General features: G+C 43.1%; 1 protein-coding gene across 2 annotated transcripts in view; it reads left to right on the top strand.

The window, feature by feature from the left end:
- Positions 1-25,960, top strand: part of Arl15 (ADP ribosylation factor like GTPase 15) — a 365,109-nt gene that overhangs the window by 96,550 nt on the left and 242,599 nt on the right. Inside the window, exon 2 of one of the 2 annotated variants that reach the window (XM_051172409.1) lies at positions 7,330-7,470. The exons of the other annotated variant lie outside the window; for it this stretch is intronic. Within the exon in view, the coding sequence (XP_051028366.1) occupies positions 7,423-7,470 (48 nt within the window). The 5' untranslated portion in view covers positions 7,330-7,422. The remainder of the gene's footprint in view (positions 1-7,329; positions 7,471-25,960) is intronic. 2 annotated transcript variants of the gene reach the window in all.

The raw sequence follows: 25,960 nt of genomic DNA, 5'->3' as shown, positions 1-25,960 counted from the left end.
ATCTCATCCAAGAGAGGTCATATTTTGTGTACAAGTTTGAACTTTAAAAATGTTGAAAAACCGGGGAGGGGGGATATCTAGGTGTTCTGGCACACACCTTTAATCCCAGCAACCAGGAAGCAGGGGCAAGCAAATCTCTATGAGTTCCAAGCCAGTCCGCTCTTGGTAGGGAGCTGGATGCCAGTCAGGGCTACATGGTGAGACCCTACCTCAAAAATTAATTAGTTAATTAATTGCACACCTTCCCTTCCAAATATTTTAGCAGTAACTTCCTATGAAATGGCCTTATGTGTCTTGGTAGGGCAAGGCCAGTCATTGATTGTTTTTAGCATTTCACATGAGTTTTCTATTGCTTATGTGGAACCACCATATATTTAGTGGTTGAAAACAGAGCACATTCATTATTGTTTTGGGGAGCCTGAGGTCAGCAATGGGCTCTCACCAGGATAAAATTAAATCTGAGATGTTAGAGGCTCTAACGGGTAGGGGGAGATCCATTTTGTGCCTGTTCCAACCTGTAGAACAGGGGTTCTCAACCTGTGGGTTGTGATCCCTGCAGGGTTGCATATCAGATACCCTGCACATCAGATATTTATATTACGGTTCTTAATAGCAGAATTACAATTATGAAGTAGCAATGAAATGATTTTATGGGGGGGTCCCAACAGCCTGAGGAACTGTATTAAAGGGTCGCAGCGTTAGGAAGGTTGGGAACCGTTGTTCTGTAGCCTGTCTGAACCACTTGACGGTTGGTTGCTTTTCATGTCAAAGCCAGCCATGGCTGTCACTTTCATGGCACCATCTTTTTGGCTCTGGCTCCTCTGCTTTCCCATAAGTTTAAAGATTTATGACTGCTTGGGACCCATATGGATTAACCCAGAGTAATCTTTGTGAAGTCAGCTGATTGCTACCTCCCTCATCCCTGTGGCATGACATAGTTGCAGGTTTCAGCAAAGAGAAAAGGACATGTATGCCCCCCCATTTCTCTCTCTCTCTCTCTCTCTCTTTCTCTCTCTCTCTCTCTGTGTATCTCTGTGTCTCTCTGTCTCTCTCTGTCACAACACACACACACACACACACACACACACACACACACACACACACCTTTGTTTCTTGAATCTTCTGTGGTATGGGAGCATCCCTTTGTAATGTTCCTGCCTAAAAAGATGGTAAACATTATGCCTCTTAGAGGATCAAGAATCATTACACTCAGGTTTAAAAAAGAAAAAAAAAGAAAGCGTTCATTCCCACTCCCGTGGCTTTCAAAATGCCCATGTTTTATGCTGTGAGAAGATACTCTCATTCCCTGACTTTCTCTACAGCTGCCTTTCCCTTGCTTGATTTTTATGCTTGTGTGGTTTAAACATGTGTGTTTGAAGTTTTCCAAGGAGTCTGGGTTACCAAAGTCAAGAGATCAGGGGGACATTTATGTGATTTGCGGCTACCTTTTAGAGAACCGTTTAGCCCACGATACTTGTTAAAACATCAGAAGAAAGGCTGTTCAGCACCGTAGCCGCAGATAGTGGGGCCACTGTGCAAGGGTGCAGCTGACCCGGGGACACTGTGTTCCACAGCCAGCATGAGCTGGTAGGAGTGTATACCCAACAAGCTGCGTAGGAGTCAACGGCTACAAAGTTATTTCGGGGAAACAATCAGAAATAAGATGCATTCTGGCCAGCCTGAGTCCTTGTGGAAGACAGGGTGACTATAACTAGGTCACTGATGGAGGCTGGAGCGCTCAACCAGAGGTGAAGGTAATCAGGCTTTAAGACTGAGATGGCTCTTAAGTGTATTTACCTAGCCTGGCTGGTCTATTGCCGAGCCTAGACTTTTACCAGGAGATGCAAGCATGTGCTCAGCAGGCGGTGGGAAGCTGCGATGGGTAGGTAGAGAATCCCTGGCAGACTCCTACAGCATGGAAGGCTGCTCTTTCTGTGGCAGCATGCTAGGTGGAGCATTGGTGAAGTGAATGAACTAGGAAGGCTGGGAAGCAAAGGTCTGTGAAACAAACTCAGCATAGGGCATTGAATCAAGGCAAAGGCCTTGGAGAGCGATACCGGCTTGCTCTCACTGTCAAGCGGTAGGCATGAGCTGAGTGTGAACCAAGGCTGTTGAGATAGAGACCAAGCGCCACAGGAGACACCAACGCACACAAGTGCTGTAGGTGATGCCTACAGCCAGTCACCCTGCTGAACTACCATCAAGTACTGAAAACAAATCTGGTTGCATGGGAGGACAGGCACTTTCTTGTTAATGTTTGTGATGTCTAAATAAAAACCCTTTGAGTGTAGTCATTGAAGAGATACAATTCAATCGCTTGACTTACTGTTTTTGTCCCATCTGTGATAGATTACAGAGAGATAAATGAGGCTATATAAGAAAAATTGTGTCACCAACAGATGAGCCAGGGTACAATGTATTTTCTCGGGCGTCTAAGTCAAGACTTTGAATACCAGGCTAGTGGGACACTAACCCCTGCTTAACCCTTGGGCGGGTTCCAGGTAATGCTTTTTGTTGGCACTCTGTTACAATTGTATCTACTAGTTAGTTCCAAGACAGAGTTTTGCTTTGTTTTGTTTTGTTTTCCCCTTCACCACTACCCTGTCTCGTGAGCACCTCCATTGGTTTGCAAACACTTGTTTCCACCCCCTGTTCCCAATGCAAGTCATGGCATAAGCTTTCCTTCTGTCGGGTTTTCGTGCCCTGGCTGCGTCTCAAAGCTCCAGGTAAGCAAATTTGGCTGTTGTGTGTCTGATGAAGGCTTGTCATTTTGATATACCACTGTGCTCCATGTTTTCTAAGCCTTTTAAAATTGCTGAATGTTTTAAATAAGTGAATGAGCTGATGTTGTTTGGACTTGCTTCCCCCCCTTCCACCCCCCTCCCCCAGCCACCCCTCCCTACCCAATGTTAAGGTACTGATTGAATCTTGTTGGTGCAAAACCATCCAGACCTTTTTAATGTATGCACTAGACAGACTGCTTGTAAGAAATGTAGGCAGGTAAAAGGATTAGTTTTAATTATGTTCAGAGCTAGTGTGATCATGAAGTAGGGGCAGCCCCTCCTGCTTTTCTGTGACACCAGCCTTAAGACATGTACCTGAAAGGGGTGTTAAAAGAACAGCCATTTAACGTACTTTCCTTGGCATTCGTGAGATGTTTCTCATTATCTGGAGGACACCCAGACAAGTTCGTGCTGCTTTCTTCAATGAATTGCCTGACTCGTATTTCCTTTCCTTTCCCTTTTGTCTGATGCTTGCAATTCCCGAAGCTTCTGTCAGCACATTTTCACACTGGATCCTTTAAAAAAAAACGAGCCAGAGGTAGAAAGGAGTGAAGTGCCTGGAGCCCACCGACGGGGAGAGAGGCGGGGAGGGAGTTTGCCATCACAGGGCCTCTTTGAATGACCTGCCCTTAGGTTTTTGTTTTCATTTTCCTGGTCACTCTTTGAGGGGCATATTAGGATCTCACTTATTGGGGAGTAGGGTGTAGTGAGACCCAGAGTAGCTCTTTTCCAATTTTGTGTCCTTTCCTTCATAATTAAAAAGTATATTAAAATAAGATGGAAGCTCTTTTAGAGATATCATTTATCGCAAAAAAAAAAAAAAGTGCCCAGCCACTTTTGTTACCCTTTGATTTAAAAAATTATTCTATTATTAATAAATTAATTTTTTTGCGGGGGGGGGGGAAGACAATTTTTCTGTGTTGCCTTGGCTGTCCTGGACTTGCTTTGTAGACCAGGCTGACCTCAAACTCACAGAGATCTGCCTGCCTCTGCCTCCCCAACTGTGCATCACCATGCCTAGATAGTACTAGAAGTGCTTTGAGATAGCTTAGGCTTTGACCCGAGAATAGTTTGAGTTCTCGCTGCCAAAGATTTCTTTTGAAGCTGAATTATGAAAATGTCTCTTCGCTTTGACACGTTTTAAACATTTAAAATGATTTTTACAACAACAACAATGAATTAAAGAGTTCTTTTTAAAAATTTTTATATATGTCCTATTTCTCCACCACCTACACTTTTACTCTCTGTGCCCCCAGTTACCTATTTTCAGGGGCATTTGAATCCCCCAAATGGGGGATTGCTGAAGTATACTTTGCATAGTCATCAAACTGCATAGTGCCCTGAGAAGTTGTGATAAAAACCTGTACCACCCTGCTTTGCCTTTCTCAGGATGTGAGCCAGTACTTTGCTGAGTAGAGTTGTTACTGTATGTGGCACCCACCTGTTGGCCACTGTAAGCCACTAGGCTCTCAGACTACTTGTCCCTAACGCTTGGGCTCAGATAGCCCTGTTGTACTTTGTGGTGGGAAGCTGCCACTTTACTATAGTGCGTTGCTACAATTGCTGTGCTTTTATGATGCGATTGTTAGCATCTTTTCCGTGTCTCCTGTATAAATCAGACTTTATCATAAGCGTGTGTCTAGAAGAGCGAGCATAGTGCACGTGCGGTTCGAGGCTACTCCCAGTGCAGCCGTCTAACTGGGAGTTCTAGAACTTACTGTTTTAGCTTAGACGGGAGCCGAGTTCTGTGTGCTCATTTGTACAATTACAATGAATTACACACTCAAAATCTGCCAACTTTTTTTTTATAAGTAGGAAAAAAAGCTATTAGATCATGTAAGAGGTATAAAGTGTGCTGTGACCTAAAACCTCCTTATTTTGAGCCACAAAGGGAAGTGGACCGTGTAGCTGGTGGGAACATGCAGGAGCAGCTTCGGAGGCCCAGAGCTCCCAGCACCTCCCAGGGGTGCTCAGGCTCAGCCCCAAAATAACGTTTTGTTCTCGCTGCCGAAAAATGTTCAAACAACTTGGACTGTGCTACTACATTTCAGTCTAATATGCTTAAACCAAAGGAAAGAAGACAACGGAAAGCTAGCAACTCTACCATTACTAAAGAAAAAGCGAACATATCTGTTCCCTTAAAGACCTTAGACGCCACCTAGTTTCTCCTCCGCTTTGGGATCAGTATGTATTCACCGAGTCAGGCTCCAGAGTGGAAATTCATATGGATTAAAATACAGTAGGGCCAAGCCGACTGTGGTGGCGCACGCCTTTAACCCTAGCACTCGGGAGGCAAGGGCTGTGAGTTCAAGGCCAGCCTGGTCTACAAAGTGAGTCTAGGACAGCCAAGGCTACACAGAGAGACCCTGTCTGGAACCCTGCTCCCCCCCCCAAAAAAAAAGAAAGAAAGAAAATACAGTAGGGCCAATCATTCTAATGACTTTTTCTTTACCCAGTCCCCATTTGAAGGAGGTTATGTAAATCACAAACTAACACAAGAGCATAAGCCTGTTTCTTGACACTTCTGGTAAGGATCTTGTTTTGTAGTGTATCCCTTCTATTCTGCAGTAGCTGTATAAGCAGGTTCATGTGTACAGAAATGAAGTAGCACCAATTATGTAAATTCCAAAATCTTGACTAACAACCAGAAGCTTGTTTTCCACTCATCTCTTACCCTGAACAGAGTGTAGTCAGTGGCATGGTATAATAAAAATGGCAGCCACAATGGTAATCAGCATTAGTTGTTGGCACATCTCTATGGCAGGCATGCTGCCCTGTGAATAAAGTAATCCTTGTAGTAACCATTTCCTTACTCTTGTTGCTGAGGTGAGGTGAGGCTCAGAGAACTTAGGTGGCTCCGCAGACATGGCTCAGCAAGTAAGTTCTGAGCTGGTGATGCAGCCCGTGAGGCAGCTACGATTTGCTTGTGTTCTCAGCTTAGCTCTGGTGTACATCCTCCTGCCCGCTGAGGAAGCTTCATTTAAAAAAAAAAAAAAAAAAAAAAGGTCCCGCAGACCTTGGTGGGCTTTTAAATCTATTTTTGTTTTTTATAATGTGAAAGGACTGTTTGCTAGAAATCAGATGTTCTAAGCTGCGTCAGCCGTACCTGTTGATATCCCTAATGAGTAAAAGTTGGGTTCATTTTCTTTCATGTTTTCATTGGTGGCTATCTAACCGTAGGATTTTGATTTCCTTATTATTGACCTTTGGTTTTCTTGTTACGACCCTATCTTCAATATTGGTGCTCAAGTAGATATTGACCACAAGTAGCTTGAGTTTTTAAGAATACCACTCCAGTTACGTAGGTGGTTTTTCTTACATGAAGGTGTGCAGTGCTGATAATCAAGTATTTCAAACAGATATAGACACACACACACACACACACATTCACACACACTCACTCACACACACACACACACACACACACACACACACACACTCACTCAAGATCTGGACAGTTAATGATTTTTTTTCCTCTCAAAGAATATTTTGTGTGTCATATTAATGTTTTTATAATTATATTTCTGATGATTCTCTTTGCTTTTATTCTTACAAGATATTTTTCAAAGTTCAAGACCTGGAGTATTTTTTAGATTTTTTTTTTTTTAAGCACTCATGCATTATAATTGAAATAGTTGACTAGAACATTTACCTCCCTTCCAGTGAGGCTAGAAGAGGTGTGGCTGGGATTGGTTGTCATAGAGTTCAGATTGGCCTGGAACTGTCCTTGTACCTCAAGTTGACCTTGAACTCTTGGCTGTCTTGGCTGTCCTGTCTCTACTTCCCCGGTGCTAGAATTTCAGGCCATACTTATGTAATGCCTTACTATACCCCTCTCTCCTCTTTAAGAACTGGAATTGAGCTTGGGACCTTACATATATTACGTTTTGGGGTGAATTTAACGGATGTATTCCGCTTTCTTGAAGCAAACCATGAATAATTTCATATATTGATTTTATCTATCTCACAATCACTCTGAGTTGAGGGGAGACATTCTACAATGTTTTGGTTCTAATATAGTGTAGCAGGTACTACATTAAGAATATGTGCTAGAGACAATGAAAGTACAGAATGTGGTGTAAGTCTGTAATGGGCAGGATTTAGAAACTCTGGTCATATATATATTTTAAAAAATAAAAACAAATTTCTAGTATTTCAAGTGATGTTGCCATGCCATTTCCATGAACCAGGAGGGAAAGACTGGGGACATCCTATATCTTGAGGGACACTCAAGGCCAGCCCTTTGAAATTCTAGGAAGAGTAATTAAAGGCCTTCACCTATACTTCTTGGGAAGCTCACACAGCACAGGTCGAACTGTTGTATGAGGTAGGGCAGAGATGGTTTATCCTATGTGTTATATGTATCAGGTATGCTGATGCCAGTTCTCCCAATATTTCAGCCTTGTAAACAGTTTTTAAATGTGTAAAATTACTGTTAAAAACAAAAAACAATGCAGCCCTGTATAAGGACGCTATGCAGTGTGTTGCTTCTGCATCTTATCATTTTATCACAAAGGTATATACTTATTTTTTTTTCCTTTGCCAGGTCACATTTTTTTTATTGGGGTGAAATTAGAGCTTTTTTCCTTTTGGTGGCTGGGAAGTACCCCCAGCTGAGGACCACATCCGATTAGACTCCATGCTTCATTTGAATTGTGATTCTGGACACAAGTCAAGGATGACCGCTGTGAGTTTCATAACTTTCTCTAACTCGATTCAGAAATGTTTTGGGGCCAAAATCCTTCTGAGACCTTCTCCTGCCTTCTGCTGGCGAGAAGGTTATCAAAGTCAAGACTGCGTTGCTGGGTTTCATAAATGAAGGAGCAGCCAGGCTGTGGTGGTGGCACACACGCCTTTAATCCCAGCACTTGGGAGGCAGAGGCAGGCGGATTGTTGTGAGGTTGAGGCCAGCCTGGTCTACAAAATGAGTCCAGGACAATCAAGGCTACACAGAGAAACCCTGTCTCAAAAAACCAAAAAATAAAATAAAATAAAAGAGAGGAAGGAGCCTTCACCGTCTCCGGTCCTTGCCTCTGTGTATCTAGCAGTGGCTTACCTCAGTGGGTCTGTGCCTCTGAAAGGGGGAGGGGAAAGTATTATATGTCATGCATTTTATCTGCCTTAGAAATGCCAGCATTCTTTCATTATTTTACACGTTTTGGACAGGGGAGAACAGGCCATACCAAGTCAGAGTTGGGAGAACTCCAACGTGGTGACCGGGTTTCCACAGTATTTATCACCTTAACCTCCCAGAGGTTTGCCTAATCGAAGTGGAAATTTTCAGCTGGGGATCTTCTTGTATTTCAAGTTGTAATCTTCCAGGATAGTCCATTTCCAAATTATTATTATCATTATTATTATTATTATCGTTATTATTATTATTTTAATCCAGTCTTATTCATTAAGGTAAAACAAATTAATTTTTATAAACATAGGTCTGGATAATTAATGCAGATCTATTTGAGCTGCTTTAATCATCATGTCTAGGTAGAATACATATGTTGGTATAATTACATTTCTGACAGAAAGAATGAATACTTTGTTATAAACCAGTAGAGTATAAATCCTAAAGAACTGTGTAACGAGTGGAATCCATACAAATTAAGCCACCAGCATATATCATGGATAAAAGGAGACGGAGCAGATGAGGATGGGATGGGATTTGTGGTTTTTTTTTCATTTGATTGGTTTGTTTGTGAGATAGGTTCTCGTGAAATCCAGAGTGATCTGTTAACATGTGGTCAGAGTGACCTTGATCTTCTGGGGCTCGGGCCTCTGTCTCTTCAGTGCCACCTCACTCAGACACTTGTGGGTTTACATGATGGGGTTGGCCGTGATGTGCTCATTAAAACAGAGGAAAGGCAAGAGGACATGTCTGTGGTAAGACTGGTAGTGAGTTTTGGTTTTGGTTAGAGCACCTAAAGGCTATTGTAGAAGTAGGTGGGCAGTGGGGAGTTTAAATTGCATTTTAATTTGTTCGTTAGGGAGAGACAGAAGCTAGACATGGCTGTGAAGCTCCTCCAGATAGTCGAAGCCCTGGGAATGGAAGCAGTGGCCCGATGGAGGCTAAGGAGAAGAGTGTTAGTGGCACTAAACACTCCTCAGTTTCTGTCTCTGTCACTGCGTTTGCGTTGCGCTTGCTGAGTTGATGAGGCGGCAGCTCTGCTGCTGGAGGCACTTGCTCTGAAAGCAGTGACCTGGGTTCATCCCTAGGAATCCACACTGCAAGGCGGGAGCCAATGCCTGAAAAAGTCATCCTCTGACTCTTAGATTTTACACACACACCTTTCTCTGTGTCTGTGCGCGTGCGCGTGCATGTGTGTGTGTGTGTGTGTGTGTGTGTGTGTGTGAGAGAGAGAGAGAGAGAGAGAGAGAGAGAGAGAGAGAGAGAGAGAGATGAATGCTGTGAAATGTGCCTGTAAAGTTCTCTGGTTTTCTCCATTTCTCCACACAGGGTGATGTCTTTGTTTCTGATCGTCCCTGACCCCTGGAGCTCATCTTGGTTGGTTACTCCCTCACTCCTTTGACCTCCGTGAGGGTCTATGTCTGTGTTTTGTCCTGCCGCATTGACTGGTTTCTCCTCTTGTGCCTGACTTGTCAAGGTTGAAGAATTTTGGGGCTCAGCTTACTTGTCCTGTTCTTTGTCACTTGTATAAACCTTAGAGGGGGACGGACTTGGTAGAAATCTGACAGGTGTCTAAGATGTGCCAAGTTTATAGAATGTGATTTTTAAAGAGATAAATGTTCATCCATGAAACATATGTCTAGAACACAGAGTTTCATCAACTGCCCTGAACAGAAAGGCTAGAAGGAGGGAGAGAGTGACATCACTCATTTTTATAACTTGCTTTGGTAAAGGGCTCTAATTTCTACGATCAGTTTGTGGAAGAGGAAGCCTGGGTTGTGTGGTTCTCAAAGGTGAGAAAGAAGGGTAAGAGAGAAGGTGAGAGACACCAGATACCTTGGTCTGAGGCTTCTCGGGTCTCTGGTGCCCTTCAGCACCAAGTGCTCAGCAAGCCAAAGTATCGGACTTTGGAGGGATGGTCTTGAGTCCCAGTAAAATGGTGGGTGGTGAGAGGAGACAGGCAGAGGTTTACAAGGGCCTTGGTTTTTATCTGGAGTGAGGTAGACACAGAGGACTTGGAGGATGAGAGGTGACCAACATGTTTTAACAAGACTGCGCTGGCTGCTGTGTTGTAAATAGACTCTAGGAGGTTAGTGTGGAAACGGAGGGCCAGTTGAAAGCTCTTGCGGTCATCAGGCCACAGGTGACAATGGGTCAGACTAGAGTGGTGAGGGTAGAGGTGGTGAAGAGGAGTTGGATTCCAGATCTATTTTGAAGCTGTTGTTGACAGAATTTCCTGATAGATTGGACATGTGCTTGGGGGGGGGGGGGGGAAGAGTGCCAAGGATTATTCTAGTTACTGACTTCAGCAGAGAGGGAGAAGGGGGAGGGGGAAGAGGAGGAATGCATTTGGGATAAACTATGAAATTTTCCCCCCAAGATTTTTAAAATTATCATAAAATACACAGAATGTAAAATGTATCTTGTTTGTTTGTTTGTTTTTGAGACAGGGTTTTTCTGTGTAGCTTTGGCTGTTCTGGACTCACTTTGTTGACCAGGCTGGCCTCGAACTCACAGTGAGTTCTGTGCTTAAAGGCATGCACCACCACGCCCGGCTTAAAACATACCATTTTTAAAGTATAGTTTAAGGGCTTTAAATTGAGTTGTAATGGCGTGCAGCCATAGCTGTCATCCAACCCTATGACGTCATCCCATCTTGTGGAGCACTGACATTCGATAACAGACACCCAGTAACTGTCCACTGCTGGTCTACTTCCTGCAACCGCTGCTTGATTTGGTTCTGTGGTTTCTGCTGCCGTCAAGTACTCATAGCAGAAGAATGGCAGCTTTCGTCTTTTTGAAATTGGTTTCTTTCACAGCACAGTATGGTCTCAGGATTGACCCAGATGGTGACATATGCGATAGTCTAAATATCACCTTGTATGCATTGCCTGCAATTTGCTTATCTTTTCCGTTATAAGCAGCAGACACAGGGTTGCTTGCTTCCGCGTTTCAGCCACAGAGGACATGGATGTGTAGGTACGTCTTTGAACTCCACTCAGAGATGGCACACTGGATTATATAGCAAGTCTCTTTTTCAATTTTTAGAGAAAGCGCTCCGCTGTTTTCCCTCAAGGCTGTAGTGCTGTGTGCTCAACTCCCGCGCCCTTCCTAACACGTGTTATTTTTGTGTGTACATCCATATAATTCATAAGTTGGGGCTCGAAACTCAGTATGGTAGTATTAAAAGGGTGGCCTTTATGAGGGGACTGTGATAAACATCTTTCCACGCATTTGTAAAGCCTTTCCTGTGTCTTCTTTGGAGAAATGTCTGCTCAGTGTTTGGATGATGTCTTTTAGACCCCTATTTTAGTTAAAGCCTGTGTATTTTACCCTTTCTTTGTTACCGTCATTTGAACTCTTTTTTCTTTTTAAAGCAGCGTTGTTGGGATTGGGGTCATGGCTCAGTGGGGAGAAGTGTTTGATGTACAAGCATGAGGGGCCCGAGCCCCAATCACCAGCACCCGCTCAGAGGCGAGGTGTGGCAATACATGTCTGTAACTCCAGCACAGGATGGTCCTTCCCTGGGCCCCCGCCCAGTCAGCAGAGCCAACAGGGAGGTCAGGTTGATTGAGGGACTCTCAGCAAACATGGTGAAGATGAACTCGTGTTAGGTAGTGTCTAGCTTCCACATTGCTCACCTAGGCATACATGGGCGCGCGCGCGCGCACACACACACACACACACACACACACCCATTGTGTGGATTTTGTTGTTGAGGCTTAGGAATTCTTTACAATGCTTTGGATATTCATCTTTTGCCAGACGAGGTTTTGAAATGTACACACCCCCCTACCCCCACCCCCGCCCCCAATTTGGTGATGTATTTATTAGCTATTGCCACATGGCTGCGGCAGACGCAGTTTAAGGAAGAAAGGGTTTGCTCACGGTGCAGGGCTGCACAGGCCGTCAGAGCCGCCCGGATTGGAGGCAGCTTGGCTGCCTGCGTGGGCAGTCAGGAGGCTGAGAGATGAGTGCTGCAGTCTACTTCAGTCTCCCTTTCCTCCATTAGGCCACCCCAGCCCGCGCAGTGGTGCCACCTGTATTTGGGGCAGTCTTTCCGTCTCAGTTCACTGAACCTAGACCATTTCTCACCAACACCCAGTGATGTGTCTCCATGGCAATTCTTAACCTGTCAGATTGACAGTCAAGACACACACACACCTTTTCATACTGTTACGTTTTCTAAGTTCAAAATGCCCACACTTTTTTGTTTTCCCCACCTCTGATGTCATGTCTAAGAATTAATTGCCAAATGCAGTATCATGAACTTGGGTCTATATTTCTTCTGAACTACATGGTTTTAGCTCTTACGTTTAGGACTCTGCCCGGTTTACAATGTTGACTTGTCTATGTGGTGTTAAGTGGGAGTGGGTACGTTTCTTTTTTCCAGGTGGATAGTCAGTTTGGTTTAAAACACTGTACTGTGTTTATTGAATAGTCTTGATGTCCTTGTCTAGAGTGGTTTGGCCTTTCATGTCGAGGTGCTGCAGTGCTGTCCGTTGGTTCATATCTGCCTCTGTGCTAGCACTGCAAGATTGTTGAGTGCTGTAACTTTGTTTAAGTCTGGAGGTAAAATTCTCCCCCTTTAGTTTTATTTTGTCTATGTGCCCCCTTGAGATTCCATATGAGCTTATGTCATAAAAATCACGAGAAATTGTATATGCATTGTGTGGATCCTGTAGAGTGCTTTGTGGTGGGAGGACAGATCGTCAGTGCACCTGAAGTGTCTTCATCATATCGTCTTTAATTTCATTCATTGATGTTTTATATTTTTCATTGTATAAGTCTTTCGATTCTTTGGCTTAACCGATTATCCGTTTTATTCCTTTTGTGCTACTAGAATTGGAGATGTTGTAGAATTTTGTTCTAACCTGAAGGGTTTCCCACACTTAAGATATCATCGTTTGCAAACAAACAATTTTACTTCTTCCTTCTTACTGGGCCTTTTTTTTTTTTTTTTTTTTTTGGTTGTTGTTGTTTTGTTTTTGTTGATGGTGGTTTGTTTTTGTTTTCATTGTTTTAAATTTAATTGCTCTGGTTATAATTTCCAGGTATGTGTTAAATAGAAGTAATGAAACATGTTCTTTTTCTCTGCTCATCTTCTTATAAGTTTTCAGTCTTTTACCATTTGAATGTGAGCTTTATGGTTTAATGTGTCTTTTATGTTGATAAAGATTCCTTCTATATTTGTTGAGTATCTTTTAAATTATTAAAGGCTACTGAATTTTGCGCTAATAATTGAGTGGCGGCGATGTGGGTTTTATTCTTCATTTTGCTACTGTATGGTCTATCACTACATTTTTATGCAATGACCCAGCCTGGCACTCCAGAAATAAATTCCACTTGATAGAGAAAGATACATAGATAGACAGCTAGACCTTATATGTTATTGAATTTGATTCGCCAGCATATTTGAGTGGTTGTATCAGTGCTCACAATACATACATTACATTTTTTTCTTGTCTCTTCACCTGGTTTTTGTATCAAGGTAACACGGATTATGTAAAACAGTTTGGGATATCCTGTCCCCATAGTTACTTGAGAGACTTTCAGAAATATTGACATTAGTTTCTTAAATGTTTTGGAAGAATTTTCCAGTGAAGCTGGATTTCACTAGGAGATTTTGGACAATTTTTGCGATCTTTTTACTAATTATAGTGCAATATAGGGGATCTGTGTCTTCTTGAGTTTGTCTTGTATTTCTAGGAACGTGTGCATTTTGTTTGGGTTATACTTTTTAAAAAAATATAATTATTTGTAGTACTCTAATTCTTCTTAACCTCTGCAGAGTAAACAGTGATTTATTGCTTTCACTTCTGATTGGAAATTGGAATCCCCCATCCTCTCCATAGTCCGCCTTGGTGTAAATCGCTCAGTTGTGTTAATCTCCCCGAAGAACCGTTTGGCTTCATGGTCCGCTGCTGTTTTCCGCTGTAGACGCCTTGCTCTTCCTCCCACTCCATTCCATCCCCCGCTCCAGCCCCTTTGTGTTTCTTTCCCTCTGCTAGGAAGACTAGGAGCAAGATTATGGCTTTATGTGACCATCTAACAGCAAGGAGAAATCTGGTGCTGAAACTGAAGAGGATCCCTTTTGTTGGGTAGTCTCAGCAGAAGGCAGCATAGTGGATGGATTTGATCAGGGCAGGATAACTTGTCCGTAAAGATGGCCTTAGTGTGTCCTTAGGTTTAGCCTGGAAGACACTAAAATGGCAAGGAAATGTGAAAGCTAGTGAGCTGTCGAACTAATTTAGGGGAGATGTCAGTGATGCCCCTTTAAGAGACATATTAGGATAGACACACACACACACACACCCACAAACACACACACTATATATATACATATATATATATATATATATGTATATATATATGTATATATGTATATATATTTGTATATATATAAAATACTTGAATGTAGAATGCCGTGCATAAGGCATGATATTTCTGTTGCAGTAAGTTGGGAAGTATTTATTCTCCACAGCTTGGCGAAGTCCAGCAGGGAGGAACCTGGGTCCTGACTTCCTGTCAGAAGGCTTTGCTGAAGAGCAGGAGCTGCAGCCTAGTGGTAGAGCCCTGGCCAAGAAAGATAAGTGCGGCCCTGGCTTTGATCTCTAGCATTGCAAGAAAGAAGTCTGTTTGAATTGTATGAGCCAGGTGCTGTGGCACATGCCTGTAAACCCAGCACTCGGGGAGGCAGGGGCAGATGGATCTCCATTTGAGGCCTCACAGGTCTGCAAAGTGAGTCCAGGACAGCTAAGGCTACACAGAGAAACCCCGTATCAAAAAACAAAAACAAAAACAAAAGCCCCAGAATCATGCATATGCATGATGAAGTATATGAAATCACATTGACACTTAGGTAATGAGGTCAAGATAATACTGGTTTCTTAGAACCATCAAATTGAGTAGTTGATTTAAACTATTTTAAACAAATAGTTGTTTAAAATATATATATATTTAACTAGGAAAATGTTTGAAAACATAATATTCACTAAAGTGAGTGGTAGTTTACTGGAGTTATAAGAATACTTGAAAACATTTTCTGTATGAAGTGTTTTAGATACTTTAAAATAAAACAGAATATACTATGTTTAGAAATGTTAGTTAAAATTCTCAAGGAAGTATGGCACAATGTGTTAATGAGGTTAAGTGTTAACCAAAGTCCTTCTTAGAAGTGAGTGCTTAATTTGCTAGGTTTATGAGTCACAGGATTATAAGATAAAGGCTAAGGAATAGTTTTTTTTTGTTGTTGTTGTTTTTTTTTTTTTTAAGATCCAGCTTTAATAATTTAAACAGTCCTTTGCCAAAACAATCTTTTCTGTACAGGAACACCAGAAAGCTTGCATTCTGTGTGTGCAGCCCCTCGCATGTGGGTTTAGATCACCTGCTGACTGGCATGTGAAGGCTCGCCCTTCCTAGAGCGACTGTGGTAGTCAACTCCATGTCCATGTCTGACCCTGAGAATCCAAGATTTATGACCACTGTTTTAAGTGTTTTCCCATCCTTCTTCCTAAGCCTAACTTCCTTTCTCACTAACGCCTCAATACAGATACCACCTTGATTTTATTTTAGTCACTACAAGGGCTACCAGTTAGATTCTGTTAGGAAAACAGCATTTTCAAATTAGCAACATGCAAAGTTGTTTTTTGTTTTTGTTTTAAACTGATGGCACTTCTGTTTTCAAAGACGTAGGCAGGGTACCAAGAAGATCCCCGTGCCCCAAAGGAGCAAAGAGCTACTTTTGGACCTCCCGGAGGGTCTGACATGCGTGTGATGCCAGCTCTACAACCCATCGCTTCTCTTGCAGTGAAGAAAGTTGGAGAAATTTCATTCTTCTCCTCTGTGTCCCATTCACTGTAACTAGCAGCCACAGGGCGCGAGTGCCGCTGATGCAGTCTGTGGAGGCCAGTCTCCCCGCTCTGGAGGAGGGTAGAGGCTGGTTGGGGACCTGAAAGTTAGAGTCCAGTGGGCCTTTCTTCTTCCTGGGAGATATTCTGACTAGACGTGGTCTTCCATCATGTGCGTATTTGTCTGTCTGTTGCAGTGTCCATCTGTCCTTTTGCTATGAATTCCTTTTCTCCCCTCTGCTTGTGGCACTGTCCTTCTGTTTGTTCGTCATGCTGCCCCTGGCCACACACTGGGACACCATTTCTCCGCTTTATGTAGACAAACACTATGGAAATGTTAAAGCCTTAGGAATTGTGTTAAAAACGGGAAGGTACAAATATTTAAAACACAATCAGTGAATAGCAGGTGGCCTTGTAAATACGGTGTACTTGATTTGCTTTAGTCTTTTTGAGTTCCTGTCTTCTTAAGTGAAAGAAATAGCGGGTTCTTTTTTCTGTAAGTTTTTTGAAAGTCCCCGAAGTACGGCTTGGTGGAACGCCTGTCTGCAGTTTACGTGGCCACTGAGGCCACGTGTGTCGGGGTTAGAGATTATCAATGTGTTCAGGATTCTTCGTGATCATCTTCCTTATTTTGTTGTTGAGGGGAATGTGTGCGTGTGCGTGCGTGCATGCGTGCGTGCGTGTGTGTGTGTGTGTACATGGGCATACCAGTACATATGCCCTTTTATTTGGGTATAGGGGCCAGAGGTAAGCTTGTCCTATCTTCTATTGCTCCTCCCGTTTAACATTTTTAAATAGATGTGCATGCGTGTGCATGCGAGGATTGGTGGTGGTGGTGGTGTATATCTGTTTACCTTCTGCATACCTGGTACCTGTAGAGGTTAGTAGGGGTCATCAGATCCCTTAGAACAGGAATTGGGGATGGTTGTGAGCCACCATGTGTTTGCTGGGAATTGACCCCTAGTCCTCCACAAGAGCAGTGAGTTCTCCTAACTACAAAGCCAACTCTGCAGTGCCCACACATTGCTTTTTGAGACAGGGTCTCCCACTGAACTTGCACCTCAGTGATTGGCTTCCATGTGAGCCCCTAGATTCTCCTGTGTCTGCCTTTCCGACAGATGGCTTTTGTTTGTTTGTTTTTTGTTTTTCGAGACAGGGTTTCTCTGTGTAGCCTTGGCTGTCCTGAACTTGTAGACCAGGCTGGCCTCGAACTGACAACGCTCCGCCTGCCTATGCCTCCTGAGTGCTGGGATTAAAGGCGTGCGCCACCAGGCCCGGCTTCAGACAGGCAGCTTTTTCTGTGGGTTCAAGAGATTCAGACTCAGGTTCTCATGCTGCTCTGTGAGCACTCTGTCGGTCTCCTAACCTGGGGACCTCCATTCCAACACTCCGGCCCGCCTGTCCTTAGGCCGTGGCAGTGCCAGTAGCTACTGTACTTGGGAGGAATGAGATTCATATTTATCATTTCACATACTGTGAACTCACATCTTCTTTTCTGTGAGAGATTGTGGTTTACAGTAAAATAGCTGTAACTGTAATTTTAACACTTTAAAGTACACCATTTCAAATCGCGTGCTTTAGCATACCTCGTTCTTTATTTATATTGCTTTGGCCACGGAGATATCCGGAGTTTGTAAGAAATTTTAAATTCATAAGGATGCAAAGAGAGCTATGATTCTTAGAATTCCTATTGGCTAATCTGAGGGCAATCTTAAAAATTTTTCCACCCAATCCTTTTGCCTTCTGATGGTGTGATTTTAATATATGCAGAATGTGTTTGGACTAAAACTCTATGGCAGATTTTTCTATTTCTACATTTTTTTTCTAGTGATGTCTGTCTGTCTGTCTCTTTCTCCTCCTCCTCCTCTTCCTTCCTCTCCCCCCTCCTGCCCTCCCCCTCCTCCCCCTCCCCCTCCTTTTCCTCCCCCTCCTCCCCCCTCACCTCCCCCTCCCCCTCCTTTTCCTCTCCCTCCTCCCCCCTCCTCCCCTCCCCCTTCTACCCTCTCCCTCCTCCTCCCCCCTCCTTTTCCTCTCCCTCCTCCCCTCTCCTCCTCCCCTTCCTCCTTCTCCTTCTCTGCATTTCCTCTTCCTCCTTCTTTGTTGTTGTTGTTGTTTTGTTTTTCAAGGCCAGTTTCTCTGTAACAGCTGTGGATGTCCAGGAACTCACTCTGTAGACCAGACTGGCCTCAAACTCACAGAGATTGGCTGGCTTGCCTCTGCCTCTGCCTCCGCCTCCGCCTCCACTTCTGCGGGGATTAAAGTTTTACCCCACCGTGCCAGGCCATCTTTCTTCATTTTTGTGGTTCAGTGTGTGCCCAGATCCTCCCCATACATTTTTATATGCTTTTGGTGATGGATATTTTGCCTTTGGCAAACCCTTTCTCTAACTGCCTATGAAGAAATTCCCTAATCATCTTTCCCTCCAAAACTTACTTTAAGTATACAGTTGATATCCATACTAAGGTCAAAGAATCATAAATATGTCCTTTTTCATTTATGAAATGTCATGGAAGCTGTGGGATCTGTTCAGGATAAAACCATAATTCTTTATACAGAAAATTATAATTTTTTTCCATAGAGTTATCTAATGAGGCATAATGTCTTTTTTTTTTTTTTTTTTAAGGATTTGTTTATTATGTATGCAGTGCTCTGCCTGCATGTACACCTGCAGGCCAGCAGAGGGCACCAGATCTCATTATGTATGGTTGTGAGCCACCATGTGGTTGCAGGGAATTGAACTCAGGACCTTTGGGAGAACAGCCAGTGCTCTTAACTTCTAAGCCATCTCTCCAGCCTGTCTTTTTTTTTTTTTTTTTTTTTTAAACATACCTTTATTTAATACAGTGGTTCTCAACCTTCCTAATGCTGGAATGCTTTAATTCAGTTCCTCATGTTGTGCTGACCCCCAACCATAAAATTATTCCTTTGCTCCTTCATAACTCCAGCTTGCTGTTGTAAATATCCAGCATGCAGGATATCTGATAGCAGTTCTCAAAGTGGTCACAACCCACGGGTTGAGCACCACTGATCTAACGATTTTTCTTTCCACTTCTCTTGCATCAGTACTTTTTCTTTTAATATGACAGTTTGCTACAAGTCTTCACATTTTATTCCTTTGGGTAAACTAAGTTTGCTAGCCAGAGACAGTCTTTTAATTCTGCCCTTTTAAAAAGATTTATTTATTTTATTTATTGTATATGAGTGCTTTATCTGCCAAAGAAGGCGTCAGATCACATTATAGATGGCTGTGAGCAACCATGTGGCTACTGGGAATTGAACTCAGGACCTCTAGAAGAGCAGGCGGTGCTCTTAACCACTGAGCCATCTCTCCAGCCCCTCCTTTTTTTTTTTTTTTTTAATGTTAACTGCAAATATGATTGTTCTGTTTTCCCCTATGTTCCAGATGAGTGGTTTTCTTTTAACTGCTGAGTCATGATGATGGTGCATTTTGCAAATTGGAAAAAGGAAACTTGAATAATTCAGTATTTGATGCTAGCTTGATAAATACATGGAGACCTAGAACGGTCTTATTAAAAGTAAAATAAATTATTGTGTGCATGCTCACATGCAGAGAAGCCCAGTCATGTATCCTTAAGGAGTTTAAGAGATTTTAATATGTATATTTGTAGTGACAGAAATAGCCCAGGCTACCCTGCTGGGCCTTTGTTTTTAACTGGGAAAAGCTAGGTGCTACCTAGGCCCATTTCCCTGCTGCAGGATATGAAAATCAAGGGAAAACAGCGCAATGCAAGCACCAAACATCCCATTGTATCAAGAGCAGTTTGGAAACAGGGAAGAGAGCTTGGAGACGAGGAAAGCCGAGCAAGGAGGTAAAACCTATGTGCCCAGCAGATCCAGGCTGGTGTCTTCCAGCTCACAGTGTGCTCTCGGAAGATTGCTGTTTTCTGTCAGAATGTCTGTGGAAGCACAATGCAAACAAACCATGCTCTATTTTTTGTATCTATAAAGTCAACTCTCTGATGTGCCGTAGAGCACAGTGTGGATGTCAGAGTGCTCTGGGCTTCCCTGCAAAAGAATACTGGGTGTTCTGTAGTATACACTGCAGCAGCTTAGGGTCAGAGCTCCTTCTTTTCATTGCTGTGGGTCAGCATGACTTTTCTTTCTTTCTTTCTTTCTTTCTTTCTTTCTTTCTTTCTTTCTTTCTTTCTTTCTTTCTTTCTTTTTGTCTCAGCTCTAAGGCAGCCAGAGCCCAAGCTTGGCCAGTTGGCTGGAGCACAGGGTTACCACTGCAGCTGTGGTAGAGTTGGGCTCAGGCAGCAGGCAGTGTTAGGTGTTGGGTGGGCAGACTAGCAGTGAGCGCTGTGGTGATGCTTGGGTTTCCTTGTTTCTGAGGATCTGCTTGGCTCCTTACTCACTCTGTGAATTACCGGATCTCTTCCAGGAATATCACTCATACATTCTTTGCAACCAGAGAGAATTACTTGATATGCTCATGTCTCATATTTACCTGTTTAGTTCTAGAACGCCTTTGATCGTGCACTTAGACAAGCCCCCTGCAGATACTGAGGATGAATCGATACTATTTAGCTTTTATTTTACCTGAGTACCCTGAGACCCTCATCAATCTTCTATAAGATAAGGCACCTGTGCTTCTGTGACTTTTAGGGAATAAAGTACTAAAGCTGTTCATGACAAATGTAGAGCCACATGCTACCTTTCCCTTTTTTGAGGCATGAATAGATTATTATTATTTTTTTTATTGGTATCCGGTTTTGGTAAGTGATTCGTGCCTGCTGAAGAAAATATGTTGCTATCTCGTAGGTGCCTTCGGTTGTCCACCTTAATCCACGCTCGGCTTTTGTACATGGCGTTTGATCATAGTGAAAGGATGCCTCTTTAATAAGACACGCCTTTAAATAACTCAGATTAATTCCAGCCTTTAAAGTGAGAAGATGTCTTCAACTACCCCTGCTGCCAGCCCAGCTGTGGATCTGAGATATCCAGCTGTGCCCTCTCTGCCTTTTTCATCACCAATAACAGACTTTGCGATCAGAATCTGTCTGGCACGTGTGCTGATGTGTGAGGCGAGATAACATCTCGCTCACTGTATTGACTCTTCAGCACTAGACCAGGGTGAACATTTATCTTTGTCAACAGTTAAAGCTGTGTGCTTTAAGGATACACAGGGACTAACCCCTTTGTCTGAGTCTTCCTGCTAACCAGCTGATTGCCAAAGAATCAACTTAATGGTTAGGGTAGAGTGGTATGTTTAAAATTTTCTTTTTAGTTTTCCCTTCCTAGGGCAAGGAAAAAAAAAAAATCTGTGATCTCACATTATATTCTATAATGAGCAATTTTAATTGGTCTTCCTATAGCAAACTGAAAGGACTGACTGCCTTTGTTATTAGTCGGCATTGCTACTTGGTGTTATGTCAGCTCTTTGATCAAATGGAAGAATAAATAAACCCTAACCATGAATTATGTTTAATTATATGTCATGAAAAGAATCCTGATTAATAATCACAAATATCAGTGTTTTTTAGGAAAACCCTCTTCTAGTTAAACAAACAAACAAACCTGCATTGTAGTAGTAGTAATAATAATAATAATAACAACAACTATTAATTATTATATACTATGCTTTCATTTGGTAAATAATACCTTGTACACTGCTCCAGTGAGCCCAAGAGGTGATCTTATTTCCTTGATTAGATGATGACCGTCAGTGAAATGACTTGTCCTGGTGGCTCTGGGCCTTCCCATGTCAGGTTCATCTGACACGCAGTCAAAGTGGTCCATTTACCGGGGAACACCTGCCGCAAGGGAATTGGATGCTGGGTCAGACACCCAGTTCCAAAGTTGACTTACTGCCTCCATCCAGTCGCTCAAAATCCAGTAGGGGAAGATGGACAGCAAACCAACATGAGGGGATGGTGAATGTTGGAGTTAGTGGAAGAGAAAGGACGTCAGAGGAACTCAGAGGCGATCATGTAGTCAGACCGACCATCACACAGGAACTCAGAGGCGATCATGTAGTCAGACCGACCATCACAGGGCTCATAGGAGATAGGAATGCTGAGCTGAACCTTGAAAAATGCAGGGAAAGATGGAGGGCATTCACGGGTAGCAGAGGGTAGGCTTCATTGGTGATGGGGAACCAGTAGTGGAGTGTGTGGTTTCCATGGGTCCAAGTACGTAGTGGGAGCCAGGCATAGTGGCGCACGCCTTTAATCCCAGCACTCAGGAGGCAGAGGCAGGTGGATCGCTGTGAGTTTGAGGCCAGCCTGGTCTACAAACTAAGTCTAGGACAGCCAAGACTACACAGAGAGACCCTGTCTCGAACAAACAAACAAACAAACAGTATATAGTGGGAAAATAACAGTGTAGAGAATTGTTATTGTCAGTTTTTGTTTGTTTGTTTTGTGAAATTCTGTTTTAGACGATTTACAGACAGATATTTCGTGGAACCAGAAATGACAGCTAAGGCCAAATCAAAGCTTTTGTCTGCTTATATAAAGAATTTGTGTTCTCCTCATAGATAGAGACGTTGATAAGACTATTTTAAGTCATGGAAATGGTTTTCTATGATTTAGAGAGATTGGAGCCCTTCGGAAACAGAAGTGGGTAATGCTCGAGGTAATGGCACCAGCAGATACCGTAGTTGTCCTGAGGATAAGCGGTAATGTTCTGACCAAAAGGCCCAGGGAAGTGAGTGGCAGAGGTGGACAGATACAGGAACCGGTGACCCTGGAGTGTGTGGGAGTGTGCTTCAGTTTATAGAGCCCAAAGCCTTAAGCAAAAGAATAGTTTTCCTGTTATGGACCACAAAATGAAAAGAAAGTGGTTGAATTTGTTTTTCTTCTTTGGCTTTGCAGGCCTCTCAGTCTGAAGTTCTATACCACTAGGAGGGGAAAAAACACACTTTGTTGAGGCCCTTCCTCGTAAGCGCTTGGTGACACTTCAGTCCTGCTGAAAGACGAGACCCAGGGAGCCAGTTCAATGTTTTCATGACCTCACCCATTCCAAATGCATAAAATATAGAAATGTTTAAAGTGTTTTTGTGTTTTCAAGACCTACTTTCTGTTGAGAAACATTCTGTTCACATAATGGGGGGGGGTTTTATATAAAGTGTATTAGTGTTTCACTTTTAATTGAATCTTTATTTCTTTACTCTTTAGGGAAAAAAAATAGAGCATGTTCTAAAACTGATGAAGGCAAAGCCCTGCGTGGGAAGAAGTTTCTTAAAGCTTCTAAAGCCTGTGGTCTGTTGCAGACAACCATGTGTGGGGGTTGCACTGCTGGTTTTATTAGATAATTCCACCATTATTAAAGTTTATACTTAAAGATTAGATTTACCATTGAACAAGGTAAATAAAATCCTATATTAAAAATAAGAAACATGTGCATTTTCGAATTAGCTTCTTTCCTGAATCTCTTAGTTTCTTTCTTTTTGACTCTTAGCCCTCTGACCTGTTAGTAGTGTGACAAGACGTACAGTCCTGGGATAACCGGGGGTTTATGAGAATCTTGAGTTGGCCTCTTTAAATCCAGTTGTCCCACACATGCCTTAACTTTTAAAACCTCACTTTTGGTTAATCTTGAAACGCCCATATCAGGCCTGGTGAATGCTTCTGATCAAGGCTGACTGTTGCGCGCGCAGACTGGGAGCCACGTGGGCTCCTGGTCAGGCTCAGCATGCCCAGCACTCTCTTCCTCTTCCATTCAGAGTTTCAGATGTCTGCCCCTCAGCAGAGCCCTGAGGCCAGTGTCTGTGGCTGCTAAGCACGAATTCTCCTGCTTCTGTTTGTTTCTTTTGTTGCCTCGAGTTAATAGGGACAGAGACAGGAGACAGCCCAGAACAAAGCAGAAATAATGGAGAATTTCACCCCCAAAAAAGGAATGTGGATTGAGAAATACAAAGGGTACTGCAAAGACAGACTTGGTGTCCCCAGGCAGTGTGATGTATTGGCCAGAAACCCCAGCCCTGGGACAATTCCTGACCAGAGCCTTCATCTGTGAGCTCGCAGCCCACACAGCCCAAAGGTTTGACCCATCTTCTATGAAAGCAGTTTATTGTTTCTTTTCTCACTAGCGGTTGTTTTTTTTTTTTTTTTTTTTTTTTAAAGGGCAGCGGGATTTTTCACCTCAAAAAGTGGGATTGCTCTCGCAATGCAGGAAAGTCTTCCAGACTGTCTGGTGGCCAAGGGCGGCAGTGTTCTGTTTCCCCGCTTAGGTTTTTTTTTTTTTTTTTTGCTGCATTTGGTGCCACTTTGATCTTGCACTCCTTCTCACATGTTTGCAAGAACTCAGGGGCTTCCAGGATTGCGGGAAGTGTCTGACATTCGTTTCTCATCTTTCAAATAGAGACTGGCTTAAGGAATCCATGTTCCTCATAGACCATTGCCTTTGCACGCGTTTCTATGAGACCTGGCTTCTCCTCCTCCTCCTTCTTCTTGCATTTTTCCCCCTCCAGTAACTCACTCCATCAGTTTTATTTGATTTTCTTACTAGGTTACTTTGTCGAAACAAAATTTATACGCACGTATATTTTAAGGACAATAATGGTTAGACTGTCCCAGTAGAGACTTTTTTTTTTTTAACGCGTTTCTATCTATAGATTCAAGTCTATGTCTAGCACGGGCTTCTCGTCAGCTAAGGGGTGTCCTTTCGAAGGAAACAAATTGGCCAAGCCCCTCTCCTCTTACCCTTTTACATAGCTTAGAGGGTGAGTGGAAGGGGCCCAGCGAGTGATGGACAGTGAGCATCACACAGCACTGCTCCATCCTTGCCTAGGGTGCAAGGTACGTCATTGACAAGGCTGACAGAGGGAGAAGTGACAGGGGATGTGGCTCCTGTGCCGAGCATCTTTCTCTTTGCCTAAGCCTCGTCTCCAGACCCCTCTGACTTCTTCAAAACAACCGAAACGTCCCACGTGTGACGCTCTGGTTCCTGGCTCTAGATGTAGCAGTTCCTGGGTCACAAGAACTGAGCCAGGTCTCTGCAGGAGCAGAACAGCCCGGATTCTGGCCCCTGCCCTGCCGCTTTGTGTGTCATCTTACCTGGGTCGTGCTCTGCGGAGAGTGACTATGAGGTTGCTTCTCCACAATGCACTCTCAGATATGAGGCGCCTAGATTTCCAGAGGTTCCAGAAATTGTTCTGGAGCAAGTATGCTCAGATCCGAAGCCTGTCTCTGGAAGACAAGCCACCCTACTTCTTTGAGCCTCAGTTTTCGGGTGTGAAAATCAGAGTTATTGAGTTAATACACTCAAGTCACTTTGTACTCAGTAGTACTAGCTGCGCGCCCCCCCCCCCCTTGTGTGGGCATCCAGTTATTCTGATCCTGACGTCTCTTTCCTGCAGAACTTAAGCAGTTAAGACACATCCTGCCACACATTTGGCATTGATTTGTATTTTGTATTGGGTTACATTTTCAAAAGACAGACTCATATTTGATTGTTGCAAGCACTGTGAAGCCCTGAGTTCCATCTCCAGCCCTACAAGTAAAATGAAGGAGAGAGAGGGGGAAAAATTGACAAATAAAACAACAAAGACAACAGGCGTAGAAATTAATGTTTCTCCTCAGGCAGCAGGTGTGCACGTGGGGTACAGGCATATACACGCACAATGTTTAAATAATTTTTAAAAGGGAAAAAATTGCAGAAATAATGCCTACCTGCTTTCTGATTTTGAAGCTAGGCTGCATGAGACAGAGATCCAAAGTGAGAGGTGAGTTTTCTCTTAAGGTTTGGCCTGACTCAGAGACGTTTCATTAATCAAATATGCATTTCTTGAGCTCTGTGCTCAGCTCCACCTTTGTAGTATATATATAAATAATTATATATATGTAAAATATATATAAATAATTTTTTAAAAAGCATGACTGTCTGTTATAGAAGCCATCAGGTTGGGCTTTTTTGTTTTGTTTTAGCTTGTTTGGTTTTATTGGTCTGGTGAGGCCCATATTTAAATAAGGAAGAAACTGTGGGTTAGGCAGTTGTCTGTGTGGCTGAGGGAAGACCTGAGGCTAACTGGAGAAAAATTTCCAGCAACTATAGAGCTTCAATCGAATTGGAATCGTGCTCAGAATAACATCTTGTATTCATGGTGAAAAACAGAGCATTGATTGAAACAAATGCCATGTCGCACAAGGCTGGTAACCCCGTGCCACAGGACAGTAGGAAATCCTGGCAGGGCAGGGGCTAATAATGCCAGAGCTGGAGGCTTTTCAGCAAGCCTCTCA

The sequence above is a fragment of the Acomys russatus genome, chromosome 30 (assembly GCF_903995435.1).
Source record: "Acomys russatus chromosome 30, mAcoRus1.1, whole genome shotgun sequence".
In the NCBI taxonomy this organism is placed as follows: Eukaryota; Metazoa; Chordata; class Mammalia; order Rodentia; family Muridae; genus Acomys; species Acomys russatus.
The sequence above is the reverse complement of the archived record's forward strand: the minus strand, read 5'-3'. Positions and strand labels throughout refer to the sequence as shown.